The sequence below is a fragment of the Sabethes cyaneus genome, chromosome 3, assembly GCF_943734655.1.
Source record: "Sabethes cyaneus chromosome 3, idSabCyanKW18_F2, whole genome shotgun sequence".
NCBI classification, from domain to species: domain Eukaryota; kingdom Metazoa; phylum Arthropoda; class Insecta; order Diptera; family Culicidae; genus Sabethes; species Sabethes cyaneus.
Window position 1 is genome coordinate 98,213,852 of NC_071355.1, and position 13,719 is coordinate 98,227,570.

Consider the following 13,719-nt stretch of genomic DNA (forward strand, 5'->3'; position numbering starts at 1 on the left):
TACTTTTGATTTCGGTGATATCCACGTCATCCGCAAAATCAAGAAGCACGTGAGGTCTCATCTGCTATTCTGACTCATAATTTTTACTCATCCAGCGTCACACGAGTCAACGTAACTAGTTCTGTAAGAAAACCATGTCCTAGCATTAACTGTCACAGCTAATTTCGTTTGACTGAATCATATGCCGCCTTGAAATCCATAAAAATATGATGAGTCTGCAAGTTGCACTCCCGGAACTCGTCAGTTACTAGACGCAGGGTAAATACTTGATCCATCGCGAAGCGACCCTTATGAAAACCAGCTTGATACTCGCCGACGAAGAACTCAGCTAATGGACTCAGTCTAAAAAACACGATAGGGAGAGCACCTTATAGGCAAAATTGAGCAACGTAATGCCTCGATAGTTTTCTCAAGTCGATGTCCGTTTTTAAAATTTTGGGAAATGAGGCCAATCAACCACTCCTCCGATATTTATTTTCCTCCCATATTCTGATCCTGACAATGAGGTAGCGAATTGTTTCGTACAGCAGCTCGCTCCTCGCTTTTAGAAGTTCAGCCAGGATGCCATCCTTTACAGCAACCTTACCGTTTTTCAGCTCACTGATTGCTCTTTTGACCTCCTCCTGTGTTGATGGCTCCACAGTTTGGCCGTCGCTCAAAATTCTTACCCTGTACCTGCTGATCTTCGTGTTTACTTCTCTATTCAACAGCGTCTGGAAATACTCTTCAACCTGGCTGCTACCGTCATTTTGTCAGTAAGTAGGTTGCCAGCACTATCATTGCACATCACAGGCATGGCAAAATTCTTGCACCTGACCGTTTTGTAGAAACTTCGTGTGTCGTTGCTGGCAAACCGCTCCTCTGGACTGGCGAGCACGTGCTCTTCGTACTGACGTTTTTAGACGGTGGGTTCTTTTTTCCGCAGCTCTACCAAGACGAACCAAAAAGATTCGCGCAGAGTCTCGGGCATTCCTCACATTGGAATCGTGTGAGGAAATTCTACAGAGGATTCGCACAGAATACCTTGCTTATAGAAGCATGATTCTTATAGGAGAATCCAAAAGTTTAATCTCAGGGATAGCTATAACTCGGCATAGGAATCGCCTGCACTATGAACAGTTCTGTTCTGACGTGTAGACGCAGTAATCTACTCATATATATTGAACTAATGACATCCTATCATTTATCACGCAAATCAAATCAAATATTCACGCTGTGGCAGATTCTCCAAAAAGTCCACGAATACAGAATTCAACGCACAATTATTGCATTGATTTCAAAATTGCGTATGATACCATCGACCGTAAAATGAGTGGCCATTCTAACCTCGCAGGGGACTTTATCAACGTGATGGTCCCTCATGTGGGCTGTTCAACATGCCGTTACAGGATGTTATGAAAGGAGCAACACACAAGCACAATCTTCAGCAAATCTAGTTAGTTCGTCTGCTTTCCCAATGAAATGGATATTGTCGATAGAGCATCATCTGTAGTGGTGGCTGAACAAACTAAAACTCAAAGTAGCGAAGATTGGGTTGAAGAAAAATGCGACCAAACTAAAGTACCGTGAACCGCTAATATGACACACACGTTAAAAGCTAGTAACTCGATCCTAATAACAACTGAGTTTATTTGTTTCGAGCATCTAGCCGCTATGCTGCTCGTTCTCCTGATACACGACACTCGACCGTGCCTGAGTCGAGTCGAGTTGCACGACATGACTTACAAAATAGAGCCCATATTCATTCGATTTACTGACCTTGTAACGCTGATGTCTTTTGAGTAGATGTCGTTTTTTGTGTTAATTTACTATCATGAGAACATTGCAAACTGGGGCCCCTAATCTCAAAGGCCTGGTGGGCCCTTTGGCTCCCAGTCCGCCCCTGCCTTGGACTTAACGCTACCTATCAAATCCTGTGCAATGCTTGCGCCATCTTTCTAACACACTTTTATCCACTCTTAACCGTTATGTGTGCGACAGGGTACCCGGGTACCTTTTCAGTTTTAAAATAGTTATAACTCATTCAATTTAAAACATACGTCATTGAAATTTTGGGACATCGTAAAACTCGTTGATCTTAAGTAATTGAGGTTTTTTTGGTGCATATCCATAAAGGGGTTTAGCAATGAGAGTCACTTGAATTTTTTTATTACGCAGGAGGGCGACAAGGGTACCGGGTACCCATGATTTGCTATCTTCATAACTTTAGTTATGTTGAACCGATTTGGATGAAACCAGTGGCATTTGATTCGTACATTTATCTAGTTTTGATTATATAAAGCATTTGGCCATCAAATGACAAGTAGTTCCCGGGAATCGGTAATTCCGGAGCAACATCCGGTAAAACTTGGGAAGCCGCATGTTTTGAAAGAATATCAGCTTTCAGTAAACCTACTAGCTTTGAACTTGACACTGTGGACCCTTTTTTCATCTAATTATATAAATTGGTGACTTTAGATCGCATTGGCCACTCCAGAATTTGGTTCCTGTAGGGATACAGATGGCGAGTTGGGTGCCTAATCCAATATTAGAATTGGTTTAGCGGATCTTTTAGATGTTTTGAACTGAAATGGTCAGTTTAGTACTGATTGATAATTTCGGAACTGGTTCCAAATGTATAACGGATGGTTCTACGTTTTGAACGGTTCTGATAATGCTAAGCATTATCTTGAATCCTGCGGTATCATCTGTGACCCCGTAGAAACCATTTTCGAAATAACCAATCAAAATACATCGAAATGTAAAAAATATCACCTACCGAACTAATTCCAAGAACTTTGATACCCATATTGCTAGGTTTTACCTCCAATCCTGGACTGGCCACCCATGACCCCACAGGAACCTACTCCGGAATGGCCAACCTGATTCATCTCATTATATGAAATAGTACATTGTATGAATTTTTAGAGTTTTTATATCCGCATGACTGATTTTCCTGCAATACAATCATTTCTCTTCCTCACAGCGGACACTCTGTCGGAATTCCGGATTTTCGGGCCCCGTATGTCTTTTAGTGGCCAAATGGTCATATGATTCAAAACTAGATAAATAAACGAATCAAATGACACCTATTTCGTCGAAATCGGTTTAAAATTGTTGATGTTATAACAATATCAATTTTGGGTACCCGGGTACCCTTGTCGCCCTGCTAAGGGTGTTTTTTTTATTGCACACATAACGGTTAATTCAAATCCTGGCCATTTTTGAAGACCTTCCCTATTTTTCGGAGCTTTTCCTTAAGGGCCTAGAATTATCCATTAGGCGAGTTTGGTGGAGTTGCCTGCTTCGGAACAAAAACAACATCGTTAGCTTCGTACCGTTCCATCACCGGTTTCGCGTAATGGGACGATGCCAGATCTGCACAAAACAGAGTGTCACCTACGTGGGACTGGAGAAAGGACAGTAGGCGCTTCTAGAGCAATTCTTCTTTATATATTTGGCCGTTGATTGTGTCGGTCGTCTGCCACACCAAATACTTCCTGGAAAATTTGTCGACCTTCTTGTTCTGGAACTTCTCCGGAACATCCAGACGAGACTTGCCGACGAAAAACTTCAGGCTTTGGCGTCTGCTTTAATATACGTGTCGTCGTCTATTACGATTCATTTCGGCTACACCAACCGCGGTACAGTTTCATAGCGCTGGATTTCGGTTCGGTTAGGCACCGTCCTAATCTTAAACACATGAAGTCCAGCCCGCTTCTTTGGCTACTGGACGAACCAGACGAAAAAATTAACCTTCTTGGCCACGTCCCGAATCTAGAGGTTCGGGTTGTGTTTGAAGTAATCTCTCACCTTCCTTGCCTTTACGGGGTCGGTCGTCTTCGCTTTTCTTCCGCAGCCAGTTCGCCGCTGGGTCTTTTGGGTTCTTCTTGAACGGTTTTACCCCACGGGACAAAGTCGAATGGTCGATTCCCAACTGTTTCACGATCAACCGGTGGGACTGGCCTGGATTTTTCACGACCGCGCCCATAATTTTTTGTCGAAACACTGCTTACTTGAAAGCCATCTCAATAATCACTTGACAGATTGTGACGAAATTTTGCACATCTAAACATTGCACTCTAAACTAGTTTTACCCATAATTTCATCAATTTTTATACAATTTTCAAATTATACATAGAACAAAGTCATGCATATTTTTCGAGTACATTCTTTATACTGCTTAAAATAGGATTCTTACCCGAATACTAATTATCTACGCACTTTTGCCTCGTCCATGAATCGAACTTTTGCCCCGTCCGAAAATGGTTTGGTCAAATTACAGGAAATAGAAATATATTAGTGAAATTTTCTCACCACATTTTCAAAAGAGATGTTGCAGTAATGTGAAACGTTGCTACAATTATTCAACAAGTAACTCCTGTTGATATCGTATCGCCCGTATAACGAAATATTGCATCGAAACCGTCCTAAAATAACAATTCGCAGTATACACCAATCACTTTTTACACGACGCTCCGGTCAAATCAAAAGCGCGTAAAAATGAACCGCGTGCCTAAATTTTGAAATTCGCGTAAGAAACGGCGTAAATTCCGAACTTCGCAAAAAAAAATAGCTGCGTAAATAACAACGCGATCATTAGCATTAGCATTAGCAAAAAACGCATAATTTGTATAGGTTAGTGTCTTCGAAGAAGTTTGTTATTGAAGTATAACGCATCTTTTGGCACTATTAATATGATCGTGAATCCGCCTGTTAGAATGAAGAAAAATTTTGTGTTTTTAAACGCGTCCAAAATTTTTTTTTCAGAACGCTCTATCAAAAAGTAAGGCCATTACAAATATTTTAAAAAGTTTTTGTCCCTCCGGTATTAGGCCACTGAAGGTGTGTGGGGGGGGGGCAAAAAAAAAACAAAGAGAAATTTTTAATCGAGCAAAAAAAAAATGGATTTTAGGCATTTTTATTTTAAGTTTAAACCAAATCTATTCTTGTTTTTAATATATATGTTGTTAATATCCCTGCAAAAATCTACGAAAAAAAGACAAAAACGAAAGAATTTAGGTTGAAATGAGATTAATTCTATCTATCAAATAGGAACCAATTAACACCAAAAATTCATCCTGTTCAAACCCGGACTGAATAAACTCGCATTGAGCAAAACAACTATAAATCTGTCAAACAATGGTTCGCATTCTGAACTAATTTTAACCACTCGAGGAGAAATAACTATCGAACTGTCATGTTTTAACCAAAAAGGTAAAAATTTTGCGAAATGGTTCACAACCTAAATATGCATCCTAGCAATAAACAGTCTTTAGAGAAAATACGTATTTTAATATGTATACTGAATAACTTTGTTGAACATTAACAAATACTAAAAAAATCGTGTGTAAAGTTATTGAGCAGAATTGAATTTTGAATGGTTTTTTTAACGAACCATCATATTTAACAACCAGTAAGTGCTAAATAGTTACTATATTCAGCAAAGTTGCTCATTTTAGTGTGCTCTACAAATGTTTTGGAGAAATTTTTTTAAACGCATTTGAAAAAACAAAAATTTGTATCACCCTAATAGGTGAATTCATTCATAGCCATACTAATAGTACAAAAAATGCATTATATTTTATTGATAAACTTCTTCGAAGGCACCAACGATCCTGATGCCGTTTTTTGCATTCAGCACCACTGGATGATATACTATCTCTTTTCTACATATTTCTACACAAAAATGCTAGAAGTATGAACATGGCGGAATCACAATCCCCTAGAAAAACGTAAGGAAAGGAAACGATTAACAAGCTGCCCAAAAATGGCGCATAAAAGTAAGATTGATAGCTATTTTGGGATTTTTTTTTCTTCTAATTGTTATCATACAAAGCAAAGCAAAGCCTAGGTGCTAACATTCCGTTATCGAAACTTGACCTTTTGTTTTTTATACGACAGACTTCGCAGCCAGCTGTTAGAGTGCAGGACAATTGCAGGGCCAATTGCTACGATCCTATTGACTCTAACGGCCTCTATCAGTCGAGATTCGAACATACGACGAGTGGCTTATTAGGTCAGCGTCATACCTCGAAGCCAACTGGGAGACTATCATACATTGCACGCTAATTACAACTCTATTTTGAATAATTTTTCAAAAATTGAATTCTATGCTTTTGTCTGCTGTTTGCTTTATTTCCCATCTATTTTTTCGACCTTTAAAACCACACAATAAAGTTTATATTTCGAAAAGGCTAAGCAACCCGATCCGAATATGACCGAGCATTTTCGAGAATTTCAGAATAATTTCAATAACACGATCACTTGAAAATTAACACAGTAGCGGCTTATGCGTCACTTCCGCTCGCAACGATTGAATAAGTGTGTTAAAAACGAAATTTCGAGAGATTTTGAAATTAGTTGCATTTCTCCCATGGAAAGAAATAACGATTCTCGTAATCGAAACCACGATTGTAACCAGTTATTTCTGGTTCAAACATGATTTGACGCCGATAGCCCCGATCGACAAACCAGCCGAGGCTACATGTTTGAATAAGAACAACTCACGGTCAGGTCACGGAGGAAGGAAGACAGCTTGTAATTATTCACAGTGACAGCACTTTTCACGACAATGCGATAACAAGCCACTGTAAATACTAAAGAAACTCTTATCTCCCGTCGTACTGCCAATTCAAACATCCTTTGAAGACTATAGTTAAAATTAAAACAGTGTCCACCGGATGAGTTTCAACACAAAGTCCAAGCTGAAGCAGGTAACACGTGAAAGTCACGCTACCCTATGGATTCGAACCCTTCGAGCTGCGCATGTTACCACAGATAACATCCAACACATAAAGAGACACATGTAAGTGTTCGACGCTCGGTCAGAGCTCCGTCCTAATAGAAAAAGGCTTATCCACCAATCGTTTATCGCTTCAAGAAACACTCCCCCAACCATCCGTTCGACAATTTCGACAGAATGTGACTTAATTGTTTCGTAGCGTGGTGAGCGGAGGTAATACAGTCTATTGCAGACAGGTGAGGTAAATTATTCATTTGCCGTGACAAGGTGATTAATTTTAATTAATAGCAATCCGTGCTGCCACCGTACAATCACACAACATCCCCGTGAGTGTGTCGCTGCGATTGAAACTGCAGCGGTCTCAGCAGACATTGAGGTGGCCAAAACCCGTCCCGGCCGGTAACTGGCCGAATGCAGCCTCTGTGGTTGCTGCCAGCTCAGCTTCACCGTACTCGCGGTAAGCTCACTTCAAGTGCCCGCCTGCTTCGCAAGTCAGTCGTGGCACCAAAGGTGGTCGGATTAAGGGGAAACCATGTAATTTATGTAACTGCATCAGGCGATAGCTTTTTATTGCTTCTTCTATCGCTCATGCTTTTTTTGCTGGCTGGAAAGACCTAACAAGAAAATTTCTTTTAATTCAATTTTTTCACAATGATATCCAGCATGAGGCCTTCCCGGCGTGACTGCTATTACCTGGCTGGCCGGACCGTTCCTTTCCTGATGTTCAGTTTTAGTGTCGAGAATGCAAGCATAGTCGGATGCTTGCCACCGCCGCCGCCGGCATAAAAAGCCGGCAATGGCATGGATTTTACAAGATCAATTTATGAATGATCGTGTATGTATTTGAAAATGATGCATATCACTTAAGAATGAGGTGGATGAAGTCGTGGAATAACGAAAGCCCACGTTTCTTCGCTGCGAGAGAACACGATCGAGCGACAGGAGAGGCCAGTAAACGTAAAGCAAACCAGCTGCCGAATGAGGAAAGGAAACGGAGGCACGTTAAAAACGAACAGGCGACATTTCCCGAAGCTGCACGATGAGAGCTTGCGGCTACTACGCTATATAATGAGGTGCGATAGAAATGATTAAATCAGTTTTCATTTTGCCTGTGCATCGAAAACACTTTTTGTTTGAGATTGTTACTCTAAAGTTTGGAATTTAAATCATTTTCGAGGAAGTGAATTCTACCAGCCGTTTCAGTTACTCGAGTGCATCAAAAGCGACCTAAATCAAAGTTGGTGGTCCTGAGTTAAACCAGTGATAGAACACAAAGCGCACCGCAAATCATCCGACGTCAGCAACATTTGATCGCCATTCTTGTACGATCCAATTAATGTACGTTCGAAGCAGAGCGGAGTATTCTCTATCAAAAGAATTTCCGATTATTCGTGTGATATTACTACTGGTGTAGACTTCGATGAGTTTAATTTCGTTGACCTCAGATTTCGTTCATATCTCCGATTACGTCTGTAAGCTGCAGTGTTTATATACAACCGGATTTTAATGAATCCAATCAGACGCGATCCTTAGAGCCAAGCCTGCGGTTTTTTCTTACGATCGCTCCGTTTGTAGAGGTCATTATTGCGCCGATAAGCCTAACGAGCAGTCGCAGAACTGAATCTCAGACCGCCAGCAAGAGTGCAAAGGTGTCCAGCATTACGGCGACGTACGCTACACTCGGCCCTATGTTGAGCTATAACCAAAAAGTGAACCTATCGGAATTAATGCTGCTAAATGTGCTAATAAAGCATCTCATAAACTCTAACGTTACATAACGTCAACTTAAAGTGTTCTAACACAGAATCCATTGTTACTTTATCGAAAAGTGGAAGGATTATCATTGAAGCGCCAATCAAGTGCCAACCGTTATTGAATAGCACCAGGAGGTACACGATAAAAGCTAGTCCTCTGGACGCAGTTGATTGATAGATCAAAGGTTTCTGAAAATTCAGAAACTGTCATACGGAAGATTCTCAAATCATTGACACATATTATACGGGTTCGAATAGGTAAGTCGGAAAAACTTCTCATAAATTTATTGTTTGACTTTAGCAAATATTTTCTTGTTGCTGTCTGCTGCCTTTTAAAACTGTATCAACCATATGAAGCGAAAAATTATCGTCATAATCAGAATATAGTTTATTTTTCGATAAACTATTTAGTGAAAGCTACCCTAATGGGACTTCGTTTTTCTAAGGGTTTGCGCATGACAATAGAAATAAACCGAAGCATTCAGTTTAATGCTCCAGTAACTTAACTTTTTTTGGTTTTCAACTAGAAACTTACTACCGTAAAGTAATGCAAGATTTATGAAAACCGCAAAAAATGCAATTTTCTAGTATAATAGCAATTCATTCATGAGTTTCCTCACGAACGCACATGGTTGAACACGCATACACATGAATGCGTCTGCAAACTAGACGAAAGAGAGTGCTAGAAAAAACCTTCGGTTTGACGGTTTGAATTGGTAAGGCTGTAGAGCGCGGCAAGAGAGAAAGAGATAGAGAGAGGGCTAGCGGGTGATGCAATTCGAAAGGAAAATTTCAATCGTCGAACTTTTTCTAAGAATTTAAAATTCCATTCTTCTACAAAAAAAAGTTGACATGCGCCCTAACACTTTCTTACTTTTCTCCTTCCAGGAATGATGAATCTTAAAATTCTTTATCTGCTGGCTACGCTAGCGTTACTAGCACCGCTAATCAATGGTCGAGCAGTAGATCTTGACCAGGACAATTCGCTTTCGGCATCTTCTACCGGACCCCGAACGACCTCTAGGCCAAATTTTGTAAAAATCACCTCACAGCCACCACCACAAGTAACTCAGATTCGGGGAAGTACCGTCGAGCTAGAATGTGAAGTAATGGGCTCTCCGACGCCTTTCGTTCAGTGGGTACATGGCAGTGGCCAAACGGCAGATGTAAGTCATTATACTGCTAATGGTAACGACTCCAGCTGAAGTACTGATCGATGATTTTTGTTTTATATCTTTTCCACAGTGGGACGACGTAAGCATGAACATCATTAGTGAAAGCAGTCCAACTACAATGGCACGTGTGGTATCACGTTTAGTATTGGATCACTCGTCAAGAGCTGCCGAGAGTACCTACACTTGTATTGGCCGTTCTGGAGGCCAAATTGCTGTCGCGTCTACAACTGTATTCCACGTCGATTCTCCACGTTCTAACTTCTCTGATATTCTAAAACCTGGCGTTCATCACGTATTTATGCATCTCAAACCAGCCCGCGTTACGCTTCACTATCGAGCTCTATTCGAATATATGGGCTCGACAGTGATTCTTCCCTGTAAAGCCGTTGGGCGTCCAGTACCTGATATTACATGGAAGAATGAAGAAGGCAATGTTATAAGCAGCGTGCAGGATCCAAGATTTCGAACTCTGCCAACCGGAGAATTAATTATCAGCGATCTTCGATGGGCCGACATGGGCTCGTATACTTGTGTTGCCAAGAATGCTATCTCAAAGGACGAAGCGGAAACTTTTCTCTATCCCATTCGACCTAACTAATTAGGACTATGACGTGAAACACAAGCAGAATATCGGACTGCATAGAATCATGAACAAAACGGATAAGCTTCGAAACATTCCACATATAGTTACTATTTTCAACAGTCAGTAATAAACACTTATGCCATTTACTTAACTTATTAATCAGCATGTAGGAACAAAATGCATAACAAATAATTTATTTAAATATTCTTTAAAAAGTATTTGAAACAATTTATCATATAAGTTACTACCTTGAATATTAGCTAGTAAGTTTTTTTTCTACAAATGCCAACGAATACAACAGAATCGTAAAATCTTGTCATTAAATTGGTAGATGTAGGTAAATAGAATTCCAGCAAATGAATTCGAAACTAGGTGTACATTGTTTTGGATCGATTCCAGAACTGTTTGTCAGAGTACACTAAGCATGAAGTAATTGAGAGCTATGTGCAAATAAAATATTTTGAAAAATATGCGACTTTTTTGTTCTTTCGTTATAGTTGATTAGTAATATGCAAGTGAGTTTTGTGAAAATCACCGTCCAGCCGCCAAGGAACTCAAATCTGATGCGATGTAAGTGAAACGTATTGTTCTGTGCTCGCAGTTTCCAAGAATGTTATCCTCATCCGATTGGGAAAGCGCTGAAACTTCGTTCTCAAAAATCAAGCCGTGAAACTTATTCATACATTTTTCGGTAATTGTTTTGAAACTGGAAAAAATTGAAATTCCGAGCGTAATCAAATTGAAGTGTTTTTGATAGTAAGCTAAAAACAATTGTTGAAGTACAAAATGAAACAAAATTATGGTATCATCAATTAATAGAAATAGGTGAAAATTCTTATGGTTACATTACTCCACAAGTACATCATATATTATTTGTACGGCAATTTCACAAATAACAAATGGGGATTTAAGATTCGAATAAAATTTTGAGATAAAAAAAAACAAAATGGACGGTAAGAAAATATTCAGTTTAACTTGGGGTTGGAAACGTTTGGCCGAAATTGAATATTCAGTTGACAAGTTGATTATCAATATTTTAAGATAGCGGAATGATTGATTTGATGATCAATTTAATGCAGATGTTTGCAATGACTATTCGGCCTTCTTAATATATTGTTGCAAAAATAAGTATCATTTTTGATGGAGATACATAGCGTCTATAACTCGACTTTATCGGTTCCTCTGGCCACAATAATCTGCTCACTTATTAGTTTGAGTACAAATACTGATTGTGTCTTAAAATGCTCCTCGTATTCAAAAAACTAAAATTTGAAAGATATATTTTTTTTATCTACATTTTCGTTATTAGAAAGTGCAATGCTTTCACCAAAATGAGGCATAATCGTTTAACATACGACAAATGGCGCTAGATATATGAAAACTGCTCGACTTTTCATTATAGCAGTAAGTGGTGTAATTGAATTCACCGGGTGTGAGCATTTCAAAAAGGATATTTAGGCTGAACACGAACACGCCTGCAGTTATACTACAATGAGACAGATGCAGAGTTTGCCAAACTTTCTTACAAAGACAAAGCAAGAGCTTTCGGCTATGGTATAAGGCATAAATTGCATTCAAAACAGTAAACAACTTATGACTAACGCTCGTATAATGCGTACCTAGCATTGTTTCAAGGGGAGTTTCGCATCAAGCGAAGTCGCACCGTAACGCGTCGTAACATTTTGGCGTCCTTGGTGCCAGAGTCTACGTTTGTAGAGCCGCGTAAAGAAAGGTACCAGAACTAAACGAACAGAATCAAACGATCAATGTAAACAAATGTTATGAGAACGATGAAGTGGTATGAAAGTGATGTAACTGTATGTATGGGGGTAGCCACCATCACTTTAAAAATTTCCCATTGTATGCAAGTAGAATTACTGTAGAATCGAATTTGTCTACCTAGCAACTTCCATGTCAATGCTGTTCGTGAAGGACCAAAAGGGGTTGGGTTGATCAATAAGCAATGTCACCTATATGATTCCACGGGAAGAGTGAAGACACTTCCTAGACTTCCGGCTTCTAGATCCATAACTTCCCCGTGAAAACTTATCTTGCGTGATGATTTGTATGCTAGAAGGGCTCGTCAAAATCCTCTCCGACCTTATATGACTTGGGCTGGTTACCACATCCCTCATCCAGTCTTCGATTCATTCGATACCCTGATGCTCCTTCCCCTTTACGACAATGATGGTATATGGCAATGTAATAAAACATGTGTTATATGAAAATACATTATATGAAGATATATGGACAAAAATAGAACAATCGCACCAGCAGTATTTCGAATGGAATAGAGTTGCATCATTTGAGTTTACATGAGTGCTTCCATAATTAATTTATTAATTTTTTCTTCTGGTATCCATGAGCATTATTTAAACATTCTTCGGCCCAAGTTTTCACTGTACAATAGGAGGTGCTTGCTTCATGAGCTAAAACGAAACAAATAATTAAAATACCTTATGTTAAGCTTACCTACTAACAAGGTCGTGTGGCTCAGCCGCCATCCAAACCCGCAGTTTTGAGATCAGGCAGCCGGGAACCACCCGTCAACGCACCTCCTAGCTTGGCTACTCAATAGAACATTACCGGGTAAGGCCACGTTGAGGCGCTAGGTAGGAGCTTGGGATGGCTGGAGCTATGTTGGACGATTTCTCATTTGCCTCTCCCATTTCATACCCATCAGGATTCCTCTTCATGGTCTTCAAAATCTTACCACGCAGTTTCCGGTCGATAGCTCCACTCCAAAGATTGGATTGAGGCTTCCGAACGTCGTCAATGCTTCCTTATACCGTTTGATAACGCGCCATACGGTGTTTCTGGGGAATTTCAGCTGTTTAGCAAGCCTAGATGCAGACCACAATGGAATATCCAAATAACTATGCATAATTTTTTCCCTTTATTCGGCTTCCATGTTGTTTGTTTACAAAATACAGTCGTTTTGTGGAATATCAAAAATACATAGGTGAAGCTAACAAAATTTCCGACACGTGGGCGCCAAGCCAAGAACTTCCAAATCCGTCCACCAAACGCGCCACAATATTAGCAAAAGTTTGTTCCAATTTCTAAATGAAGCAAGCTTTACTTTGCGTCAGTTACTTGCCTTCAAGTCTTTAAAGTGACGTTAAAGTGACTATGATCTAACAAAAACATACATTTAGGGTAGATGCTCCAGTAATGGAGGGATTATGTCGGGGGATAGTGCTTAAAGACAATTTGAACGCTCAATTTATCACTTTCTAATTGAAGTACATGATAATATGGTGCACCATAATGTTGGCTTTAAATACATACCAAACTTATGCCATTCTGCTGCTTGATATATCTAAAATATTGGTTTTCCTTTCCACAGACATTAGTCTGTGCTTCTAAAGTAGTGGTAATGATCCTGTAATAGTGGAAAATTTGCCTATAATAGTGGAATTTTGTTTACCGCCCTTAGTAACGCTTACAGTGAGCATGGCAGCAGGTGGATAACAGCGTAGG

General features: G+C 39.8%; 1 protein-coding gene across 2 annotated transcripts in view; it reads left to right on the top strand.

Annotated features, from left to right (window-relative positions):
* The window catches only part of LOC128742150 (neural/ectodermal development factor IMP-L2), a 69,038-nt gene extending 58,364 nt beyond the window's left edge, over window positions 1-10,674 (top strand). The window contains exons 1-3 of one of the 2 annotated variants that reach the window (XM_053838388.1): window positions 7,878-8,736; window positions 9,367-9,644; window positions 9,724-10,674. In XM_053838388.1, the coding sequence (XP_053694363.1) occupies window positions 9,369-9,644; window positions 9,724-10,251 (804 nt within the window). In that variant the 5' untranslated portion in view covers window positions 7,878-8,736; window positions 9,367-9,368 and the 3' untranslated portion in view covers window positions 10,252-10,674. Of the gene's footprint in view, window positions 1-7,877; window positions 8,737-9,366; window positions 9,645-9,723 lie in introns of those variants that run through there. The other variant, XM_053838387.1, reaches the window with a different exon arrangement.
* The last annotated feature ends 3,045 nt before the right edge of the window (window positions 10,675-13,719 follow it).